Below are 23,738 nucleotides of genomic sequence, written 5' to 3'. Positions count from 1 at the left end.
CCTCAAACCAGAGACCTCGACAGACCACAGACACTTTGTACCCTGGATTGGTTGCTGCTTGAATTAAATCAACAAGTTCTGTCATTTTTAATTTTAAGGTAAGTTAAGATTGTTGATTTTTAAATGTATATTCAGTTATTGGTAAATCCTGGTTTTCAGAGTACTGGCAGTAAAGGATTCTATCTTTCAATTAATTATTAGTTAGATATACACAATTAGTTACTGTCTTGTTTCATGAACTAATAATAGTTTTATTAGGGTTTGAATAGTTCAACAGTATTGTTGGGGTAATGTTAACTATAGATATTTAAGTCTGTTTGCGTGTGGGGGGGGGGGCAGTATGGTTGTATTTATTTAAATGTATCCTTATTTACAGAAATGGATGCAAAGTGTGAGGGAAGGTTTAGTTGATGTGAAACCTATCAGTACAAAACATAATCTCTGCTATATCAGATGGAAACACCCAAACTACAGAAACAAAGAAGGAGGTTTTTTTTATTTTATTGATGCTGCTTTTCAAGAGGGACTGTACAGACTCTGAAACATAAACAGTTTAAGCTTTTTTTTACAAATCTGATGTACACATACAATGAACACAAGAAAAATATGTACAAGATGTAGTTCAGTCTAAAACATGCGCTTTAAACAGACTCTTTTCTACCTCTCTCACTCATTTAGTACCGTCTGAACTGAACTTCATGTAGCGCCCCGACCTCTTAACTACTGCCTTCCTTTTAGCAAAAAAGAAATTGTGAGAACTCACATTTCAATCAAGGAAAAAAAACAAAACAACCCCACAGCTCTAGGCACACACAGTCACAGAGTGCGTCTCCTAAAATTAGATATACAAAAACATTCAAATCATATACGTCTACGAAGTGTGGGTCCACCTCGATGTCCTCTGGTTGGGGAAAGAAACAGGAAAATAGCAATATAAAGGGATATCATGAATAAACTCTGGGCAGTAGTTTATTTGTTTGTCCTACATTGCAGGCCTGAAGCGTTGCTTGCGTGCCTAGAGGCCAGAAAAAACTAAAATGGGCACTTCACTCCTCATGGAGCAACACAAACAATTTGCTATAACTCACTCAATTCCGCTTGCAGAGGAGTGGGGAATCTTTTCTCAAAAACTGCAGTATTCAATTATAGTAGCCTATACAAACAATCAACCATTAAAAGGATAAATTTGTGCACTGAGCATTAATAGACTACATGTATGCATTGTGAATTAATTAGCTAATTCTGGCTTTCTTACTTTTGATAAAAACATTCACAAAAATTCATATATTTTGCTTTTTACAGTGACCAAGAGTGGTTCTGTAAATTTGGAAGGTTAGACAGGTTCAGCTAGTGGGATGGTTCTGTTTCTTTCTAGCTGCTGTTTCCTGGTCAGTTGCTGGGCGAGCAGGAATGTCTCACGCCTCTCACACTGTACTGGAGCTGGATGCCACTGCAGTCCTGGGCCTTACTGAAGGAATCAACTTTAAGAAGAGTCCAGCTGGAAAGTGCTTCATGATCTACAAAGATAAGAACACCGTGAGAGCATGCAGGAACCAATGCAAACACCAAGGAGGAAAATTCATAAAAGACATTGAAGACATTGATGGGAGGTATGTGATGTGGGGGCTTGTTTTTCACTTATGTATCACAACTGATGGGACAACTGAATGGACAGCCATTGACATTCGGTATTTTCACAAATGTGCCTCCAATGACCACTTGTGATTTTGAGACTTAACACTAAACTATTGTTAGCTAGCTAGCAAGCTTTGAATAAGTGGTTTTGTGTGCTTTCCCACCATCACAACAATTCTATCCTTTCTGACTTGGCCCATAATACAGTTGGCAATGTGGGCCTTTGATGGTGTGCCAATTTGTATCCTGGACCACCTGAAAAGAACACCTTGCACCCTGTTTACATCTCTACTTAAATCTCACTTGTGACCGGCTCACTTGTTACTGGATTTTAGTGCCAGGGATGAACGGGGGCCAAAAGAAAATAACCACATCTAGTCTATGTTGGAAAACATGAAGGTGATGGCTTCGTCTGTCTAATTAAATGTTTTACGTTAAAACCAAGCCATCACATGGACAGTAAGGTTTGAGTCATGCAAAGATAACTAATTTCATACACAGAATTCTACAAAGAAACCTACTTCATACACAGAAAGCCACTTTCTCTCTGGGATTCAGGGAATTTTTTTGAATTTATATAGGGAGGAGGGTCTAGGTTCGCCTTCAATCAAATAAGAAATTAATAGTTTTAAAGATCCCATTGTTGCTCGTGAGCTACCTAGGTGTCCTATATAGCTGTATACCTCCAAATTCTATTGAGATGACCCCCAGCCACACTCCACAGTGTAATTCCTGAATGCTTCTGACATAATTATTAATTATTCAACATTACCTTTTATCAGACAGAACTCTATATAACAATAGAATAGCAAGAGACGAGACAAAATGGTTATAACAAACCCTTTCTTAGCTTATTACTTTCTTAAACCTAAAATTCCCCACCCAACAAAATCCCACAAAGTCATACTAATTAAACCAGAACCCCAAAAATTCTACAACACACTAATAAACTACAATGAATACAATGCAAGGATTTTTTTCTTGTACCAAGTAACAAATAACTTTGCTAAAAATCCTTAGATATAAATGTATCGTCTTTTATTTAAACTTTTCCATGAAGTCCAACTGACACTACAGAGAAATAATATATTATTCTAGCAGGTAAACGAAGTATGCTTGTGTATGTGTTTTTATGTGTGTGTGTGTGTGTGTGTGTGTGTGTTTTAAACTAGGACAGTGCACTGCACTAAACACAACTGGAAACTTAATGTCGCCACCATGCAGTATGTGAACCCACCAGACAGTTTCCTACAGGAAGAACTTAGTAAGTTCTTAGTAAAAGCATCTATTCCTGTTATTTCTCGATGGATTATATTTTTCTGCTGCTTCATATTTGTTTACATTTCTGTTTTGCTCTCTTTTCAAGTCTTCCTCACTCTTCAGTATGTCTTTTAAATCGCTCCACGTCTCATTCGGCTGCTCTGAGCTCTGTGGATCCACATGTACCTTCCTTTCTCACTGTCGCGGTTGTCATGGCGATGCCTGCAGTACGTTCTTTTGTTTTGGTTTCTGTTTTTAGTTTTGATTGTTGTTTTAGTTTCACCTGTGTCTGCTTTGTGTAATCTGCCGCAGGTGTTTCCCGATGCTGTTTTGTGTGCGTGTATTTCGGAGTTACGTTTGTCGGTTATTTTAGCGTCTTGTCGCTGTTCAAACGTTGTTCGTTTGCTCCTTATGTATCCGCACCACATCTATATTTTTTAGCTAGGTTCTTTGATATATATTTTGTAACTACTCGTTTCATGTTTGTCTTAGTTTGTTACGTTAACGTTCTTGTTGATTATTTCGTTGTGATAAGAGGGCTCCAAGCACTGACTCTCGCCTAGTCACTACGAAGCGTTTCATCTCTCCTGCACTTGGACCTGCACCGTTTTGTGTATTAATTCTGCTCTTGTGACTGGTTTTTGTAAGATGTAGGGAGGTGACTAACGTGGAATAGTAACACGGAGTGTTACTCGCCAGAGCTTTTTACCGAGACCTGGATAGTTATATCTGAGAATGTGATTTCTACAGGATTCTTTTCACTTCTCCTTTTTTACTTTGGGTTTGTCATGGTTTCTACCTACCTGCTTTCTGATGGACTATGGAAAATTCCATAGCCTTTATTTTTATACCACTTGTTAATGCAAACCTGCTATTGATGCCAGACAAGGCTTTGCCCTGGGATCAATCCCTGGTTCTCTCCTTTTCAGGATTTTACACTGTTACTCCTTCTCTCAACTACGATTTTTGCATACCCCTTGTTGAATTTGTTTGCCTGTGTTATTGCTCTACGGTTTATTGGACTTGGACTGTTTACCCTTATGATTGCGATTCCCCTGGACTGTATCACTCTGGTTCTGACCCTGGCTAGTTTAACCGCCACGGATACGGATTACAATAAAACTGCTGCCTTTTATCCGCAAGCATCTGACTGTGCTTTCAGCATTACAGAATAGTTCGCCTCTATGTAGTGTAGACGGTGGATTCGGAGGTTCTAATGGAGGCTGTTAACAGCCGAAGACAGGTCGTCAGTCAACACCAGCATGTCCTCGAAGGAGTCACACGGTCTCTGGATGTTCTTGCCAAACAACAAACTGACCAACAGGTCCAAATGGCTGAACTTGTACAGTGTCTAAGAGACCTTACTGCTCAACTACAGGCCATGACTACATCTCCCCAGCACAACTCGCTTCCCCTGCTGCTGCTACAGCAACCACTTCCAACGCTGCTTCTCCTGTTGTTCCAGTGAGTAGATCCGATAAGTATGACGACTCCCTGGACAAATGTAGGGTTTTTTTTGTTACAGTGCACCCTATATTTTAATGGCATTCCCCCGTTCCGACCAAGCCAAGATATCTTTCCTTACTGCACGGCTAACGGACAAAGTGCTGGAGTGGGCTGCAGCTATCTGGGAAACGACTCAGACACTGCCGTATAATGACTTCCTCGCCCAGTTTAAAGCAGTTTTTGATCATCCGCATGAGGGGAGAGGCTCACTAAACTCCGCCAGTGCAATCGTGCAGTTTCTGACTAAGCTTGGGAGTTTGGCACTATAGCCGCTGGTAGAAAGATGGAATGAAGCAGCTCTGCTGGTCGTGTTTTGTAATGGCCTAAACACTGAAGTACTTCATGAACTGGCTTGTCGTGATGATGAGCTGACTCTTGACCAACTTATTGTACTATCCGTTCAGATGGATCGTTGTATTCAAGAACGGAGACCGCACCGAACCAATCATATTCACGTCAATCACCCCACTCCAGGAATTAGATCAGTAGAATTTAGAAGAGAAACTCCGGCCGAGCCCATGCAATGTGATTCCACTCGTTTGTCCGCAGAGGAGAGAAGACGTCGCCTCCTGTAGGGTCTGTGCCTTTATTGTGGTGCTGCAGGACATGTTTCGAGGGAGTGCAGTCCGAGACCTAACCGGTTCGTTTCCTCAGCCCATAGGAGAGGTCAGGAGACCAATCCACTCGCCCAAGTAAGAGCCCTTCCCGTTAAAAGGATGGTGGCTAAATCCTTCAATGTACCTGTCTGTTTGTTCACACTCCTCATCTACCTGGTTTAAAGCATTAATAGATTCAGGAGCAGAGGGCAATTTCATTCCTGACAATCTGGTTTGGGATTTGGACATTCCAGTGGAGCCTCTACCAAAGTCCCTTCACCTGGACACTGTAGATGGGTCCCCATTAGGGGCTGGTTCCATCGCCTTCCGCACCACAACCGTCAAACTCTCCACCAGTGCACTTCACACATCCTTTTTTGTTATAGAAGCTTCAGCCTTCCTCATTATACTAGGCCTCCCATGGTTGGCACAACATAATTCTAGTATCTCGTGGTCACAGTAAGAGATCATTCGGTGGTCTTACTGAATGATCAGTAGGAGATCATTCGCATGCCCAAAGAACCGCCTGACCCTTCCCACCGTCACTCTGTGTTCCACTACCCTTGAAAGCCCTGTTGATTCCCGCACCTTTTCCATTCCCTTTGAATATCAGGATCTTGCTGAGGTTTTCAGCAAACAAAAAGCCACCATTTTGCCACCTCATCGTACCTATGATTGCTCCATAGAACTCTTAGAAGGAGCCACATTACCTAAAGCCTGCGTATATCCCCTGTCTCACGAGGAGGAGAGAGCCATGGAGACATACATCAAAGAAAAAAATAGAGGCTATCCGCAACTGGCCTGTTCCCACCACTATCAGGAAACTTCAGAGCTTCCTCGGCTTCGGAAACTTTTATAGACGTTTTATTAGGCATTTCAGTGATGTAGCAGCTCCTCTCATAGCCCTCCTTAAGGGAGCCTCAACTAAGCTACCCACAAGTGCCTGACTGTGCTTTCAGCATTACAGACACAGGGAATCTGTTGATACTCGGATCTATGTAAGGAGCAAAGCTACTGGCTACCCTGCTAGCTCCTGCCCTAATATCCTGCATTTGAGACAATCAGATACTGGATGCATAAAAAATGTATGAATTCTGGCTCTAATGAAATAGAATTATTACTCACTAGGACAAAGTCTGCAATATATATAAAATTACTGATGTCAGGAATGTCATTATTATATTAGTAGTAGGAGGACGCTTCTTTAAGGTACCTTCGCTAGAAGAACCACCCCAATCCTTCCCTGAACCGCTCCAAGGTGTCAGAAAAGGACAGCCTTTTGACACCCCCTCGTGCCAGATTACCCCTCCGCACTCAGAACCAGTGACCACTGCCTGGCCACCTTTTTACTACATTATAATTTACGAAGGCATGAATTAATTTTTTTCCTATTTCCTAAGTAAGGCACAAGCTCATCCACCGTTTGGTAAGTCGAACCACGCCGCCATCTTCCTCCTACCAAAATATAAACAAAGGCTGAAACGGGAATCTCCGGTTCAGCGGGACGTCGCGCGCTGGACAGACCAATCGGTGGCCGCTCTGCAGGATGCTCTGGATGACGCGGACTGGGACATGTTCTGGCGCAGCACTGATGATGTCAGCGAGTTTACGGAGGCAGTAGTGGAGTTTATTGGGAAACTGGTGGATGACACGTTTCCAAGAATCACCATCAAGAAGTTTCCCAACCAGAAGCCCTGGGTGGACAGAACCATCCGTGAGGCTCTGAACTCTCGCACTGCTGCCTACAACGCGGGGATCATCAGCAGGAACATGGACGAGTACAAGTCTGCAGCATACGGAGTGCGCAGGGCGGTGAGGGAGGCGAAGCGGCGCTACGGGAAGAAACTAGAGACACAGTTCCAGCAGAGTGGCTCTAGATCCCTGTGGCCGGGACTACGGACGATCACGGACTACAGGAGCCCACCCTCCGGACTGATGAGTGCGGATGAGTCTCTGGCAAACGAGCTGAATACATTCTTTGCTTGCTTCGAGGCCAATGCTAGCAGCGCTAATGCTAACAGCACTAGTGCTAATGGTACTATCGGCGCAGCCAATGGCGCATGCGCAGGGCCCACCAAAGAACAGCGCCCTCTCATCATCACGGAGAGTGACGTGAGGAGAGTGTTTAAAAGGGTGAATACCAGGAAGGCGGTGGGACCAGACGGTATCTGAGGGAGGGTCCTCAAAGCCTGCGCAGATCAGCTAGCCCTGGTTTTCACCGACATCTTCAATCTCTCCCTGACGCTTGGTATCGTCCCGTCTAGCTTCAAGCGATCCACCATCGTCCCCAGCCCTAAGAAACTTCGACCCTCCGAACTCAGTGACTACCGCCCTGTTGCCCTCACATCGTGATGAAGTGCTTTGAAAAGCTAGTCAGAGACTTCATCACATCTTCACTGCAAGCCTCCATGGACCCACTGCAGTTTGCATACTGCCACAACCGCTCCACTGATGACGCAATTGCACATCTGCTCCACACTACACTGACTCACCTGGACGAAGGGAGGGGAAATTATGTTAAAATGTTGACTACAGTTCAGCATTTAACACTATCATCACCTCCCTACTCACTACTAAGTTGGAGGATCTAGGACTGCATACATCCCTGTGCGACTGGATCTCCAACTTCCTAACAGACAGACCACAATCAGTACGGGTGGGCAACTGTGCCTCATCCACCCTCACCCTCAGCACTGGAGCTCCTCAGGGTTGTGTCCTAAGCCCCCTGCTCTACTCACTGCACACCTACGACTGCACAGCCACTTCCAGCTCCACCATCATTGTCAAGTTTGCTGACGACACTGTTGTCATGGGCCTGATCTCAGACAATGACGAGAGGGCCTACCTGGAGGAGATTAAACACCTGGAAAACTGGTGCCAGGAAAATAATCTCCTCCTAAACGTCAGTAAAACAAAGGAGCTGATCGTGGATTGCAGCAAGAAGCAGGAGCGGCACTACCAACCTGTGAGGATCAGTGGAACCACGGTGGAGAGAGTAGATAGTTTCAGGTACCTTGGTGTTCACATCTCGCAGGACCTGTCCTGGTCTCGCCATACCAACTCCCTGGCAAAGAAGGCTCGTCAGCTTCTTTACCACCTCAGATACCTAAGAGACTTCAGACTGCCCTCCAAAGTACTGCGGAACTTCTACACCTGCACTATCGAGAGCATCCTAACGGGGAACATCACAGTCTGGTTTGGGAATAGCACCAAGCAGGACAAACAAGCACTCCAAAGGGTAGTGCGTTCAGCAGAGCGCATCACTCACATGGAACTTCCTGACCTGCAGACCATCTACTACAAGCGGTGCCAGACCAATGCCAGGAGGATTGTGAAGGACCCCACCCATCCCAACAATAGGCTCTTCTCTCTGTTGAGGTCAGGGAGGTGCTTTCGCTCCCTGAAAACCAAGACAGAGAGACTGAAGAGGAGCTTCTTCCCACAGGCCATTCGGGCCCTGAATCAGGGAAACTGATAAACTGTGGGGACCACCACCACCATGTAACATAACTGTATATATGTGTGTGTGTGTGTGTGTATATATGTGTATATATATATATATATATATATATATATATATATATATTATGTATGTGTGTGTGTGTAATATGTATATATGTATGCATATATTCAATTACCATTTAACATAAAAACATATAAACTGTAAATGTCATTTTACAAAATGGATCTGTACATTCTGTACATTGTGTACACAAATATATATATATATATATATATATATATATATATATATATATATAGAGAGAGAGAGAGAGAGAGAGAGAGAGAGAGAGAGAGATACACACAACCTTGTACATTGTGTATATAAACATAATATACATATATTGTACATACATTGTTAATATATTTTTGTACATCTATGCACCCCTGTGTTCTTTTTCCTCAGTTTGGACAGAGCACTCTCCACCATTTCACTGCGAGTTATACTGTGTATGACTATGTATGTGACAAATAAACCAAACTTAAAACTTGTTTTATTGTTTAGGCTTCATTTTACCGGTTTTGTTGTTCACTTGGTTGAGATGGGCATTGTGAGTTATTTTTACTTGTCATTAAGAATATTGTGTGTGTGGGGGTTTGTTTTTGTTTTGTTTTTTCTTCCTTGTTTTGTTTAATTGAGTCACCCTCTGTATATTGTATGTTAATAAAGCCTCATTCTGAAACGGGTGATTCTAGACCCTTTTTAGCTGCGCTTCTGGTCTCATACCTCGTAAAAACTGAATTTTCACGTTCTATATTTTTTCCAAAGTAAGTAATTTTCTCGCAGTTTGTGGTCTTCACTCTGGTTTTCCTGAAGTGCTCCTGCAAACTGTCTTTCTGGTCCACAGTTCCGACCACAAAGATTTCCTCTTCACCTTAAAGCCGTGGTCACACTAGACTTTTGTCAGCGAAATTTCACATCAATATCAAGGGAACTCGTGCTGTGGAGCATTTCACCCGCTGCTGATACGCGAGTTCTTTGACACCAAGATTCCACTTCAGCTTTTCGTAGCATTAATCAGCTTTATACCATTTGTGTCCTGACAAACTGTGAAAATGGCCCTCTTGTAAAGGCTTGGGCAAAGAAGCCTGACCAGCACTTGTATATTGAATTTACATTTAGTAAACTGCCAAATGCTTTTATTCATAGCAACATCCTTTACAGGGCTTTTTGAAGAAGGAAACGGTGTTAGACTCCCACCACCAACACCCTCAAAAGCCCAACAAATGATGTATCTTATCTTAAAAATCTTCTAAATAGCAATTATGTGTATATACTGTTCCAAGTTACTAAATATTGTTTATTACTCATTGGGACAAAGTCTGCAATATAGAAAATTACTGATGTCAGGAATGTCCTTATTATATTAGTAGTAATAGTAGTAGGAGGACTAGCAGCAATATTAATATATTTTTACACTATCCACTGCACATAAACATATCCTAGAGAAGTATTAACATTAAAATATTTCAAATAACACTGTTACTTCAGTCTGTCATGTATGTGTATGCATGCAGAGGTCGTAAAGTCTGAAGATGGAGGGTTGAAGCTGGTGGAGCTGGTCCCTCCTGAACCCTGGACTGTAGATTCCAGACCAGCACAACAACTGCAACCGGGAGAGGTCACGGTATGATGCACAAACACAGAACAGTTTCCATATAGAACCACATAGAAAATTAACAAATTATGTAATAGGATCTGGATATACTCATACTGGTATCAGAAAAAAAACCTACATCTCAACCTCAGTGAGACTGTTGACAACTTTCTTGTGTTTCTTTGATTTAATTATAACTAATAGAGAATAACGTTAATCATAGTATTTCATGAATTATAACTAATCAGATGTGGAAAGGCCACACGCTTATTTAATGGTAATATTTAAGCTTCAGTGTTATGTAGTCAGTAATTGACTGTTGTTCCACACCATCTGATATTTGAAGCTAAATGTTTTCTGTTTGCTTCTGAAGCAAGGCCCAACTGAATAACAAAACAAAACACCATATCTTTTCATGCTGTGCGTAAAGCTGACCTACATAACCCACGCATGCATGGAACTAAAGGCTGGAGACAAGAGGATGATGTTTGACCCATGGCTGACCGGTCCTGCCTTCGCCAGGGGCTGTTGGCTTCTGCACGAGCCACCCCCAGACGCCATGGACAGGCTCAGACAAGCAGACCTCGTTTACATCAGCCACACACACTCGGACCACCTAAGGTGGGTCATCTTCGTAGTGTTCTGAAAACTTGAAATGTAAGACAAACAATGGCACAGTCACGGTAGTAACACATTAGTAACAGAGCAAGGGGGGTGTCAATAACCAGGTGATGGTGTTGAAAATTGTAGCACCATTTTGAACATGTAATGTAAAATCACACCCGAATCTAGAAATACTCTTGAAACACATTTAGAAAAAAGCCTTTGTTTTCAAGTATTTTCATACAAGCTATAAAACTACCCAGTAATTTAGTTCAATGTATGCCCACATTTGAACAAGTCAATGAGATACCATGCTAATGGAGTTATGATGAAAAAAGAGAAATTCATGTGAAATTACACTAATACTATGTCATACAAGAATACAAACAAGACCATTTTAAAAGTAATATCGGTACTGCTGATCATATAATTATTCATAATTGTCTCACAACCTTGTTAATTGCATTCTTACAAATCTTACATCATGAGAGCTTTTGAAGGAAAACTGTTACGAAATCCAGATACTGGGGTCTTCTGCTGGTTTTGCTCGAACCTTTTTTACACACACTCGAATTTCTCAGTTATCCATCCTTGAAGCTCCTTGCCCAGCAACGGCCAGACATACCCATATACGTGGGAGACACTTCACGGCCAGTGTTCTGGTAAGGCTTAATTCCCACCATTCTATTCGGTAGAAGCTGACAGTCGAGTCAAGGCATCTAGATATGTTTGTGTTGGTGCCACAGGTATCTGGCTAGAAGCGGAGTGAACCTAACTAACATCTCTGTGGTCCCCTTCGGAGTCTGGCACAATGTAAGAATCCTCTTCTGTTCTCCATTGTGACTCACGCTACCGAAAATGTAAACAACGGTTTCAAACAATATCTTAATAGAGCATCAAAAACATAAATACCTTTGTCACCTTTGATGGTGCGCTATCTTTGTGACTAATCTGAAGCACTGTGAGTGCAGTAATTTCTGTTTGTTCCTGACTTGATCTCACCTTCTCCTAAACCGTCTGACGTACAGATATTCCAACCCTGTCAGTGGCAGCTTCAGGCTTGGTTTTTAGCAGGGTGACACCAGTGTTGATGTGCAAACATTCATTCCAAGTGTCTGTTCTGTCCCCTTATGTTTCCTTAAGGTTGACAAAAACCTGAGGTTTATGATTTTGATGGATGGAGTTCACCCAGAGATAGACACCTGCTTAATAGTTGATTATAAAGGTAATATTGTTGCTGTACTTTAGCCTATGCTACTCAACAGTTTTGTTGCTCAAAGACACTACAAAGTTCATTTAATACCTGAAATCATTAAAGGGGCAAATAATGTGTATACCTAGTTATGAAATATATTAACTGATGCAGTGGATAATTAGTACCAAATAAATTTAGGTGTGTGTGTGTGTGTGTGTGTGTGTGTGTGTGTGTGTGTGTGTGTGTGTGTGTGTGTGTGTGTGTATGTGTGTGTGTGTGTCTGTATGTGTGTGTGTGTGTGTGTGCGTGTGTGTGTGTGTGTGTGTATGTGTGTGTGTTTAACATTTAAAAAAATGCTAATTCTGCTTTTTTAAAGATGATTTTAGTTACTTTATGTAATAACTTTGAGTATGCAACATCCCTGGTGTTCATAACTCCCCATAATCTCTGATATTAGGTTTCACCACTGTGACATTTCTGGTAAAAGTTATTTTTTTCACAAGTTGCGGAAGATATGAACTTCCTTCCTATAGTACGGACCAATGAAAGAAAACATCACAGTTTACTGGTTTCAGTGATTTGAGAAGTTCAAAAAACCGAAACACTGTTGTTCTACTGTAAAACTCAAAATATTACTTTGAGTTAGAGCTGTTTCTGATATATATAATCTCTTTGCTGTCCTTCAAACATCTCTCCACCACACTGCTGCTGAGAGTGACTCAGACAACAAAATGTATTGTTATATGTCTTTGTAGAACAATAGTGGCTAGTGGATCTATGTAATGTGTAGTGAGGAGAGGAGGAGACTAGCTACAGGGCAGCTGGAGGCAAAGCCGCATCGCTCACGCTCATTGTACATAAACTCCATATCATGCTGTGATGGAAAATATTATTCGATCATGTATTCTCGTGTGATTCATATGTAATGATTCATATATAATCATGTTAATCCTTTCATTATATAATCTTATATGAATAGTTTAGTCTGCACATTCTGTCTCTGTATGTTGTGTGAACAAAACGACTGTTAGAATGTTGCTTCGTGACCTGCATGTGTCGTAAAAGAGGAATTAGGCTTATCTTGCAAACTGTGTCCGTTCTGGTGAGTGTTCTGGTACGTGCAAGAATGTTCATTGCCATAAGGAGCAGAGAATGGGTAAACAGGATGACGGAGCACCCCTCCCTGGGGGTGAAGTTTAGATATAAGGAGCAGAGTCAGTCTACCCCTTTAGAGCTTTTGCTGTAGGAATTATCCCTCATGTAGCTACATCTTTTCTTTTTTCTTTAATAAATTACTCTTTTAATCACGTCTGACTTGCTGTTTATTCAAATTTCCACCACACATGCATTTGTGAAATGAATCTGCTGAATGCCCCCAGGACACCTAATCCTGAACACAGTGGACTGCAGACGTCCAAATAATGGCTGCCTTCCACATGGTGTGGACGTGATGATGAGCGACTTTGCTGGAGGAGCGTCAGGATTTCCCATGACCTTTCACAAAGGCAAATACACTGGTGAGTTATGAGTCAAATACTGTCGCGGCACGGCCCCTCTTCCTAAGTGTCTCCCCGTGTGTTTGTGTGGGTGTGTGTATGTTCGTCCATGTGGCCACACCCCACACGTTTCACACCTGTTTGTAATTGCTTGTCATTTACGTATGTATATAAACCCCTATGGCACTGTTGTCTGTGTTTGATGTTACGATAGCTTCATTGCTGCATCGTATTTGGTTTCTGTGTGAATAAATGTATGTGTTTGTTTAACATAACTCGTCCACGCATCCTGCTTAGCCTCCTTACGTTACAAATACACTGGCGAGTTATGAGGCAAACCGTGGTAAGTGCTTAGTTGGTCATAGGGTTCAAGAAAAGGTCAAATATGACCGACTACAATGTTACTTAAAGACAAGAATCTAGAAATATAATGACAGAAAAAATAAATAAAAATCCCCACACAATTCCTGCAGAGAGCTGGAAGCGCCACTTTATCAGCAGAGAGAGGAAGGAACTTCTGCACTATACGGCCAACCTGGTGGCGAAACTGCAGCCCAAAGTCTACTGCCCGTTTGCGAGCTACTTTACCGAGGCTCACCCATCCGACAGGTAGCGAAACAGCTACGTTTTCATCGAATCTTTATTAAACTGCAAGCGATAAAATGAAAATTCCCGAAAATACTTTTTTTTCTGCTCAGCTTGTGTCCGTCAAACTGACTTTTAGCGAAACAATATCTGCGTGGTAACGTAATTTTCTGCTAAATTTGTGTAAGTTTTGGTTTGCCCACAAAAAAGTTGGGGTTGATCTCCCCATCTTTCATTTCATGTTTGTCATAAATTGTGTACATTTGGCTTTCTTAACCTTCTCGTAACAATTAAGGGTCACAGGCCAATTATTATACCATTGATCTAATCTTGTGTGCCATTTATTAGCATAATCTGCAATTTCCTTTGGGATCAGTAAAGTGTTATTAGGCTATTTATATCCAAATGAGACTGCGGTGAAAGCTATTTACGGCTGAAAATTCACAAACTGATATTCAAGAACTGATAACTACTGGGGGAGGATACATGAATCAAAATGTGTTTGTTCTTTAACCGAGCATTGTTTCTATACAGTGTCTCGCAGGATGTGGCGGCCTTTCTTTAGTGTAACGAGACCGAAAAACACTCTCATTCAATCCGCGAGTCCCCCCATCAGCTGTGTGTGTGTGTGTGTGTGTGTGTGTGTGTGTGTGTGTGTGTGTGTGTTTTCGAGCTCATGAGAGGGAAAACTTGCAAATGGCAATTCATTTTTCAATTCATTTTTTTGCGAAATTTCAGGTATTGACATACTTTTACCGCTAAAGTTGGAAACAGTGTCTTTTTTCCGTCTATCACATATATATAAAATCATCGAACATTCTTGAGCACTAAAGCAATTTTCGCAAAAGATTACTTGCTTATAAACGTAACTAATATAACTGTCGTTGCCAGGCAGAGACTGTAAAGTACCCAGTACATTCTATATTTAACAGACCCCTCTATATCCAACAGGTACATAAAAAACATTAATACTAAGAACAACCCAGAAGACTTGAATAAGAAGATCAAGAATCTTTGTCCCCATATCACCACATGGACACCTTTGCCTGGATCTGTGCTTGACCTGGCCCTTGCTCTAACAAACCAAGACGGCAGGTGTGTACGTGCGTGTGTATGTATACTGCAATTCACTATTGTGTACCATAAACAAAAGTGAAGTATTTTTGCTATTTCATTGGGCTGCGTAACGTTTGGGAGGGAGAGCGAACACACTTGCAAAGTGACGACGCCTCAGACGTGAGAAGGAACTGAATCACAAACTGGGGAAGCCATAATGAGAACAGAGACAGATAGGATAGAATAAATGAATAATAAGTTTAATAACAGAAACAGACTAACCAGGGAAAGAACACAGTACAGAACGAAGGAACAAACCAAAGAATAACAGGCTAACAGGGTGAGGGCAAGAACTAGGCAACAAAGGAAATAAACACTAAGGAAAAACAGAGAACAACGACGAGGCATAAAACTAAGACAAGCAGGGAACACACTGAACTGGGCTACTTAAACTAGACAAACAATAAACAAGACACACACAGGAAACAGATCTACAATAGCGAACACGAAAAAAGGAGAGGAACATAGACAGAAATGCAGAGAAAAAGTATAACAGACGAGAGAACACCTGATGAGGATCGAGAACAGGGAAAGCAGCGTAGACAGAGCGGGTAACGCAGAGAGCTCCATGGGGATATACAATGATCAGCAAACACGGGACGAAGAAGCAAGGTTTCAACAGAAACACTAACGAAGGACCAACGAGGAACAGCTGGAGCTAAAGGGGAGGAGACAGGAAACCATAGAAACAGATGATGGTGGGAAAACACGGACGTGGATAGGTAGCCAGGGAAATGGGGGAGCGTGACAGGATGTAAATGTAACATTTATTAGATAATTGCGCTATCGTGTTAACAGACACATAGCAGTTTGGCAGTTAATTGGCACACAGTTTATATAAACCAATGACTTTTCCATCCCAGCGTAGTATAACAAAGCTGTGGATGATGTTGCAAAGATGAAAGTATAAACAAAATTGCTATTTGGAGCACACCAAGCTTTACAATATCTAATTTTAGTCCTTTATTCAATAGCAACATTACCTTATCAGTGTCATTGTATAAATGATTGAATTTGTTTTTGTTGGTTTGTTTTTTAATATTGATGAAAATTAACTTAATATGGAACAATTATGCAAATTTTACACAATAATGTCAGATATGATACCAACTGAGAGAAATGAATTTTTCTGTATTTGTTTCCTCTAACCCTGCAAATACATCTAGAGACTGCATTACCCAGCCACCGAGTGGCACAAAGATCTTGAAGGACAGCTGGGACTTTGACTTGTATGTGGACGAACTAAACGCTGCCATCTCATCCAAAATCTTTGAACACAAAAGCTGGATCCAGTTTTATTACAACTGGGCAGGATTCCAAAACTACAACCTGGTCATTCGGGTAACTAAAATTTACAGCACTTTTTAAATGTGGAACTGCTCTGATGGTCCTGCTACCTCATTCTACTGAAGGAAAAACTAGTGTTCATCTTAGAGTGCTCCTGGTCAGTGATTCTATTCAATCTAGCAACCATTGTGCTACACTCCCTCTGTTTGCACAGAGACTCTTATTTTAAAATCTAGCCAAACCTGTCTCTTGTTTGCCCTTAATGTCACAGGGCAAAGGAAAATATATCCTGAGACCTAAAGGCCACTACCCTGAACAAACAGCTGTACACAGTTTTACACAAAGGGGAGGCGGCTCAGGGACTGGTTAAGAGCACAGACGCTAATGCAGTGTGTGTGTGTGTGTGTGTGTGTGTGTGTGTGACATCAACTTTACAGTGACATATTTCTTCTGTACTGTGTTTAGGAGCCATTTGTAGTATCTTATTTATTTATACCAGGCAATAAATATAACATGGGAAAAACTCTGGGAATTCTATGAGACAAAATTCAGTAACAGACTTTGACAGCTTCAGATTCAGCCAAATGTATATGTTGCCCAGGCATATCTAAACATTTTCCTCAGACTGGTTGCCATGTTCTTTTAACTCCTGCTGCAGGCTTAGGTATTGGTGCGTTGTTCACAGACTAGATGGATTGTCTTGAGGCCTCTGTCTTTGCAATCCTGGACCTAGTCAGTTGCAGTAGCTGCTGACTGGGCCTTAAAACAGGATAGACTGGTCACTATACATCATTTAATGAGAGCTACTGCAGAAGGTTCAAAGCTGAAGCAAGCTGGCCTCTTTGGGCCAAACTTCAAATAGGTTTTTTGTTTTTTTATTTCCTGTATAGTTTTCTCTATAAGATGTAAAATAAGTAAATACCTTCCCAACAGGTCACTGAGACAGATGACGATTTCCAGCCGCGGGATGATGGCTATGACTACCTGGTCGACTTTCTGGACCTTTCCTTCCCATCTGTAAGGCCACAGAGAGAGCACTTCTATGTGGAGGTAACCATGGAAACATCAGAGCCTTACACTTTTGCAACATATCTTAACCATGGAAACTATGAATAATATGGCTAACACTGGGTATGTATACATTAAGTGGTTGGAGCATGTGATAAATTATATTTTTACTATACACTGTCTAATCTGGTAATGTTACTCATCTTATTTTTATATAATTGTGTGTGTGCGCACATGCGCATGTATTTAGATTCAAAACAGAATTGGGGTGATGAGGCACGTGGTTGTGAATGGCTTGCTGTGGGACGACCTGTATATCGGCTTTAATAACAGGATCAGCCGTGAGCCAGACATCTACCATCACAAGTAAGGCATTTGGGCACACACAAACACACTCATACACAACCCAGCTCTCTTCATCAATCAACCAACTGCACCCAAACCAAGTTCAGTGATTTACTGTCTAGGCAGGCACACCTCGCCGGGCGAACCAAGTCTGTTCCTTATCTGAGTTTGCAGTGTCAGTTGTCAGAATCTGCCAACACTGTCAGAGAGGGAGAAAGACAAAGAAAAGACACTTAAAAATAAAGTTTTTCAATGTAAATTTGGGATGCAAAATTGTACTGTTTGCATATTATGTGATCTGATTGTGGATATCATGGATTGGATCAAATTCTCTGTGCCGTCCAGCAAAGGAGAATGTGATTGCTTCTGTTCGTCTGCAGTAGCAGTTTCCAAACACACCTCACTGGCTGAAAACATCAGATTTGAGTCCTTAGTATGGAAACATGAATTCATACCCACTGAAATTCTGTACACACACCACCTCCTACCCATGTTTGCAACTATTCAGCTCTCCAGCCATAGATTATGCTGTAATATTAAATCATGTGATGTGCTTTTGATCACCAGGTTCTGGAAACATTTCCAGTCTGAGTTGCCCCTGTCAGCACCTGACTGGGACTCCTTCCTGAAAAGTTGGGAAAAACCCAACCCTACCTCTACCTCTACCCCTACCCCTACCCCAACCCTACCCCAACCCTTGCCCCTACCCCTAACCCAACCCCAGCCGTAATCCCAACCCTAACCCTAACCCTAACCCCAACCCCAAAACAAAAAATGTCTGAAAAACAAAAATCATTCTGGAGCTGTTCTTTTTCAAGTCCCTCTTTTTCAGTGATGGACTGAGCACTACATCCGCCATTCTCTGGGTTTCCAGTTCTTTAATTTGGGGTCTATTTATAGGTACGATATATCACTAATTGTTTGAGTCACTTTTACAGCATTTAACTGACACTTTTATCCAAAGCAACTTATAATTATGACTGAGTACAACCTGAGTAATTGAGGGTTAAGGGTCTTGCTCAGGGGCCCACCAGTGGCAACTTGGTAGTGATGGGGCTTGAACCAGCATTCTTCCAATTACAAGTCAAGTACCTTAACCACTGAGCTACCACTAATTGATTCACTAAAGGATTGTGTGTGCATGTCTTTGTGTAATAAATATCTTTATTCTCCATGTGTGCATTAATAATCATTTGTCTGTGGTCATTGCTGTGATCTGTGGTATAGCTTTTTATTTTTATTTTTTTTGCAACAGCTTTAGACATGACTCAGGCAATTAAATAATAATAATAATAATAATAATAATAATAATAATTTTCTAATGTTTAAAGATTCTACTGCACCAGTTTTCATAAATCTATATTGAAGTCCTTGTATTTGTAATGATGTTTACATGTCCATTTAATTCAGAGAAAGTATGGTCATGTATTTTTCTGAATTTTCCCATAATGCCAACACAGTTCTACTACCACTCAAGTGGGAGACTTTGCCCATCACCAGTGCAAGTTTGGACAGATAATACTGTATCATTTTCTCAAAAATCCATATAAAATGTTAATGTGTTTAATGGGCTTGGGGACAGTACAGTTGTCTATTTCTAAGACATTGCCCATAAAGTCAAAACTATTTCACTACCACATAAGAGTAGGAGTCCTTGCCTATCAGCCGAGTAAGTTTGCACACATTTCACTTTACCATTTTTTCATAAACCCATATTAAAACAGTACTACCTTTAGGTGAATATAAACCAATTTTGTAAAGATTGAATATGGACATCTAATTCTCAGAAATATCCCATAAAGTCAAAACTATTTCACTACCACATAAGACTAGGAGCCCTTGGCTAGTAGCAGAGTAAGTTAGGCAAGGGCCACCACTCAACTGGCAGTGTCATTCTTCAGTTCCCCATACCCTGCACTAGTTAGCTGTCAACATTTCACTATTAGCTGGCAGACCAGCTCTGTAATAAACTTCTGAGAAATATTATATAGAAAAACCATTTTTGCACAATGCTCATTAAACTGTTTAAATATATTACTAGTTGTGTTTAATGTAATGATTCAAGTAAACTAGTTCAACTAAACTGTATTTTGTACTTTTAAATGTAGTAAAAGTGGGTGTCTTCATCAAAGCTCAAAAAATACGAAGGTCTCTGTTTCTCTTTGCTTAGGGAGCGTTAGTTTGCTGTGAGCGGCGAAATACCGTAAAATCGGATTTAAAGTGCTGATAACCTGACTGCGGTATCGATCTCCGGGAACGCACCTGTTGATCAGCAGTATTGCTATCAGTTCTGTAATGACCGCTTTGTAATAGAGATGATTACAAGTACGAGAGACGTATTGATCAAATGTGTTTATGTATGTTAAGTGTGTTAAGGCTGTTTCTAATTGGCTGTTGGAAATAGCCTACCACATACTTTATACGGTATACTGCCCCCCAGTACAAACCTTACTGCCTTCTGGTTCCAGTACATGCAGTAGCGTATCCAGTATGCGATGACACCTATTGACTACTGGCTACAGTCACATCTTAATAATGCTGGTTGTGCTGGGATATATACGTATGAACAATCAATCATCATACAACAAACAAAGAAATAAAAGGTTTCAGATGGTGCATGACAGCAAATTAACAGTAGGTTTATATAAGTTTCAAGTTTCAAATTTCAAGTTTGGTTGATTTGTCACATACATAGTCATACACAGTATAACTCGCAGTGAAATGGTTGAGAGTGCTCTGTCCAAACTGAGGAAAAAGAAAACAGGGGTGCGTAGAGAAATATATATTCTATATATGTACAAAAATATATTAACAATGTATGTACAATATATGCATATTATGATTGTATACACAATGTACAATGTATATGGTTGTGTATATATATGTAAACAATGTACAGAATGTACAGATCCATTTTGTGGAATAACATATTTACAGTTTTTATGTTTTATGTTACTTGGTAATTGTATGTATATATATATATATATATATATATATATATATATACACACAGCTATGTTACATGGTGGTGGTGGTCCCCACAGTTTATCAGTTTCCCTGATTCAGGGCCCGAATGGCCTGTGGGAAGAAGCTCCTCTTCAGTCTCTCTGTCTTGGTCTTCAGGGAGCGAAAGCACATCCCTGACCTCAACAGAGAGAAGAGCCTATTGTTGGGATGGGTGGGGTCCTTCACAATCCTCCTGGCCTTGGTCTGGCACCGCTTGTAGTAGATGGTCTGCAGGTCAGGAAGTTCCATGTGAGTGATGCGCTCTGCTGAACGCACTACCCTTTGGAGTGCTTGTCTGTCCTGCTTGGTGCTATTCCCAAACCAGACTGTGATGTTCCCCGTGAGGATGCTCTTGATAGTGCAGGTGTAGAAGTTCCGCAGTACCTTGGAGGGCAGTCTGAAGTCTCTTAGGCATCTGAGGTGGTAAAGACGCTGACGAGCCTTCTTTGCCAGGGAGTTGGTATAGCGGGACCAGGACAGGTCCTGCGAGATGTGAACACCAAGGTACCTGAAACTATCTACTCTCTCCACCGTGGTTTCACTGATCCTCACAGGTTGGTAGTGCCGCTCCTGCTTCTTGCTGTAATCCACGATCAGCTCCTTTGTTTTACTGACGTTTAGGAGGAGATTATTTTCCTGGCACCAGTTTTCCAGGTGTTTAATCTCCTCCAGGTTGGGCCCCCTCGTCATTTTCTGAGATCAGGCCCATGACAACGGTGTCGTCAGCAAACTTGACAATGATGGTGGAGCTGGAAGTGGCTGTGCAGTCGTAGGTGTACAGTGAGTAGAGCAGGGGGCTTAGGACACAACCCTGAGGAGCTCCAGTGCTGAGTGTGAGGGTGGATGAGGCACAGTTGCCCACCCGTACTGATTGTGGTCTGTCTGTTAGGAAGTTGGAGATCCAGTTGCACAGGGATGTGTGCAGTCCTAGATACTCCAACTTAGTAGTGAGTAGGGAGGGGATGATGGTGTTAAATACTGAACTGTAGTCGACAAACAGCATTTTAACATAATTTCCCCTCCCTTCGTCCAGGTGAGTGAGTGTGGTGTGGAGCAGATTTGCAATTGCGTCGTCAGTGGAGCGGTTGTGGCGGTATGCAAACTGCAGTGGGTCCATGGAGGCTGGCAGTGAAGATGTGATGAAGTCTCTGAATAGCTTTTCAAAGCACTTCATCACGACCGATGTGAGGGCAACAGGGCGGTAGTCATTGAGGTCGGAGGGTCGAGGTTTCTCCGGGACGGGGACGATGGTGGATCGCTTGAAGCTAGACGGGACGATACCAAGCGTCAGGGAGAGATTGAAGATGTCGGTGAATACCGGGGCTAGCTGGTCTGCGCAGGCTTTGAGGACCCTCCCGCAGATACCGTCTGGTCCCATCGCCTTCCTGGTATTCACCCTTTTAAACACTCTCCTCACGTCACTCTCCGTGATGATGAGAGGGCGCTGGTCTATGGTGGGCCCTGCGCATGCGCCATTGGCTGCGCTGATAGTACCATTAGCACTAGCGCTGCTAGCATTAGTGCTGTTAGCACTAGCGCCGTTAGCATATTCCCTTTTCCTGTTGTGTGTATTAACATCTGTGAAGCTATTTCAGTTGCTTCAGAGACCTTTAGGAAGACAATCTGTTGTCAAAAGGCTGCTGTGTTTATTGGGATAAATAACCACATTGGTGTTGTAGGTTTGGGTGTACTTTGCTGTGTTGAATTTATTGTGTAAGAAAGTATTGCTAATATTTTTGTGTACGGTTTTATGAAGAGCATGTAACTTGTCTTTTTTTAAATTTCAGATCCTACTTGTGTCACTGTTGTATATAATGTTAGATTTATATTATTCACCCTTTTTGAATTGGTATGCTGGTGATCTGTGTATTTGTACAAACCACTGCACTAATTGGTATCTGATCTCCTGCTACACAGACCATTGTTACAGGTTCATTATTATTTTTTTTATACTGCTCATTTCACACCTGTGACTGTACTGTACCTATAAATTAATATGTATGAAGAACAAAAAGGTCATCTGTGAGTGCCTCTGCTAAGGAAGTAAAACCTGGGACAGTTCAGGTATTACATAAACTGAAACAGCCCGGACAACGGCTTTTACCTTTGTTACGTCCTGTGTTCGAACATCCACTTTCTGGACATCTAGGAGTTAAGAAAAGTGTACAGCGTATTTTGTCACATTTCTTTTGGCTCTCTGTAAACGGTGATGTAATTCATTACTGTCTTGTCACACATGTCAAATGGTTGGAAAACCTAATCAAGTGATCCCTTCTGCTCCACTTTGCCACAGACCAGTTGTCAGTGAGCTATTTGAGATTGTGAGCAGATTGTGTAGGTCGCTCCTTTTGCTAATGTGTGCTGCTACCAGGTTCCCTGAGGCCATTCCCCTGCATTGCCTTAAATCTAAGGTTATAGTGAATGCATTTTTTAAGTTTTGCACCATATGTAAATAAATGCATACAGACAGATCAAGGTTCTAATTTTATGTTGACCCTGTTTGCACAAGTTGTTGGCAAATTAAAAAAAACAGCATCATGTGTCTAGCGCCTACCATCCAGAGTCCCGAGGAGCCCTAGAAAGGTTCCATCAGGCCTTCAAGAACATTTTTAAAATGTATTGTCATGATTTTGAGAAAGATTGGGATGAGGGAGTGCCCTTGTTATTGTTTGCCATTCTGGATACAGTGCAGGAATCTACTGACTTTAGCCCAAACACCCTGCTTTTTGGCCTATCAGAGCGAGGGCCCCTTAAGTTACTGTACAAACAATGGTTGTCTGTTTCTCCCTTGGTTTTGAGTTCACCTGCAAGTGACTTTGTTGATAAACTTCGGAAGAGGTTGTGTGCCATTCGTGATTTGGCTAACAAAAACCTATGTTCAGCCCAAGCAGCTGTGAAATTTCACTTTGATCAGAAAACTGTCTCGCGTTCATTTTTTCTTTGACTTTTCTTTTTTTTTTCATCAAACTTGTGTTTGTGGTAGCTGACCGAGGCAGAATAA

The 23,738-nt window shown here is 41.7% G+C and overlaps 1 protein-coding gene across 1 annotated transcript; it reads left to right on the top strand.

Moving 5' to 3' along the window:
- LOC118242353 (cytidine monophosphate-N-acetylneuraminic acid hydroxylase-like) lies at positions 1–18,461 on the top strand. Its single transcript, XM_035532947.1, has 15 exons — positions 1–98; positions 1,376–1,610; positions 2,808–2,899; positions 10,017–10,126; positions 10,527–10,717; positions 11,281–11,361; positions 11,446–11,512; positions 11,843–11,924; positions 13,274–13,411; positions 13,864–13,999; positions 14,927–15,070; positions 16,258–16,432; positions 17,312–17,428; positions 17,637–17,752; positions 18,299–18,461. The coding sequence occupies exons 2-15, from the start codon at positions 1,411–1,413 to the stop codon at positions 18,459–18,461; spliced, it is 1,812 nt and encodes a 603-aa protein (XP_035388840.1). The 5' UTR covers positions 1–98; positions 1,376–1,410.
- The last annotated feature ends 5,277 nt before the right edge of the window (positions 18,462–23,738 follow it).

This window comes from Electrophorus electricus, chromosome 13 (assembly GCF_013358815.1).
Source record: "Electrophorus electricus isolate fEleEle1 chromosome 13, fEleEle1.pri, whole genome shotgun sequence".
Classification (NCBI taxonomy): domain Eukaryota; kingdom Metazoa; phylum Chordata; class Actinopteri; order Gymnotiformes; family Gymnotidae; genus Electrophorus; species Electrophorus electricus.
Note: the sequence above shows the minus strand (reverse complement) of the source record. Positions and strands in the feature narration are given on the sequence as shown.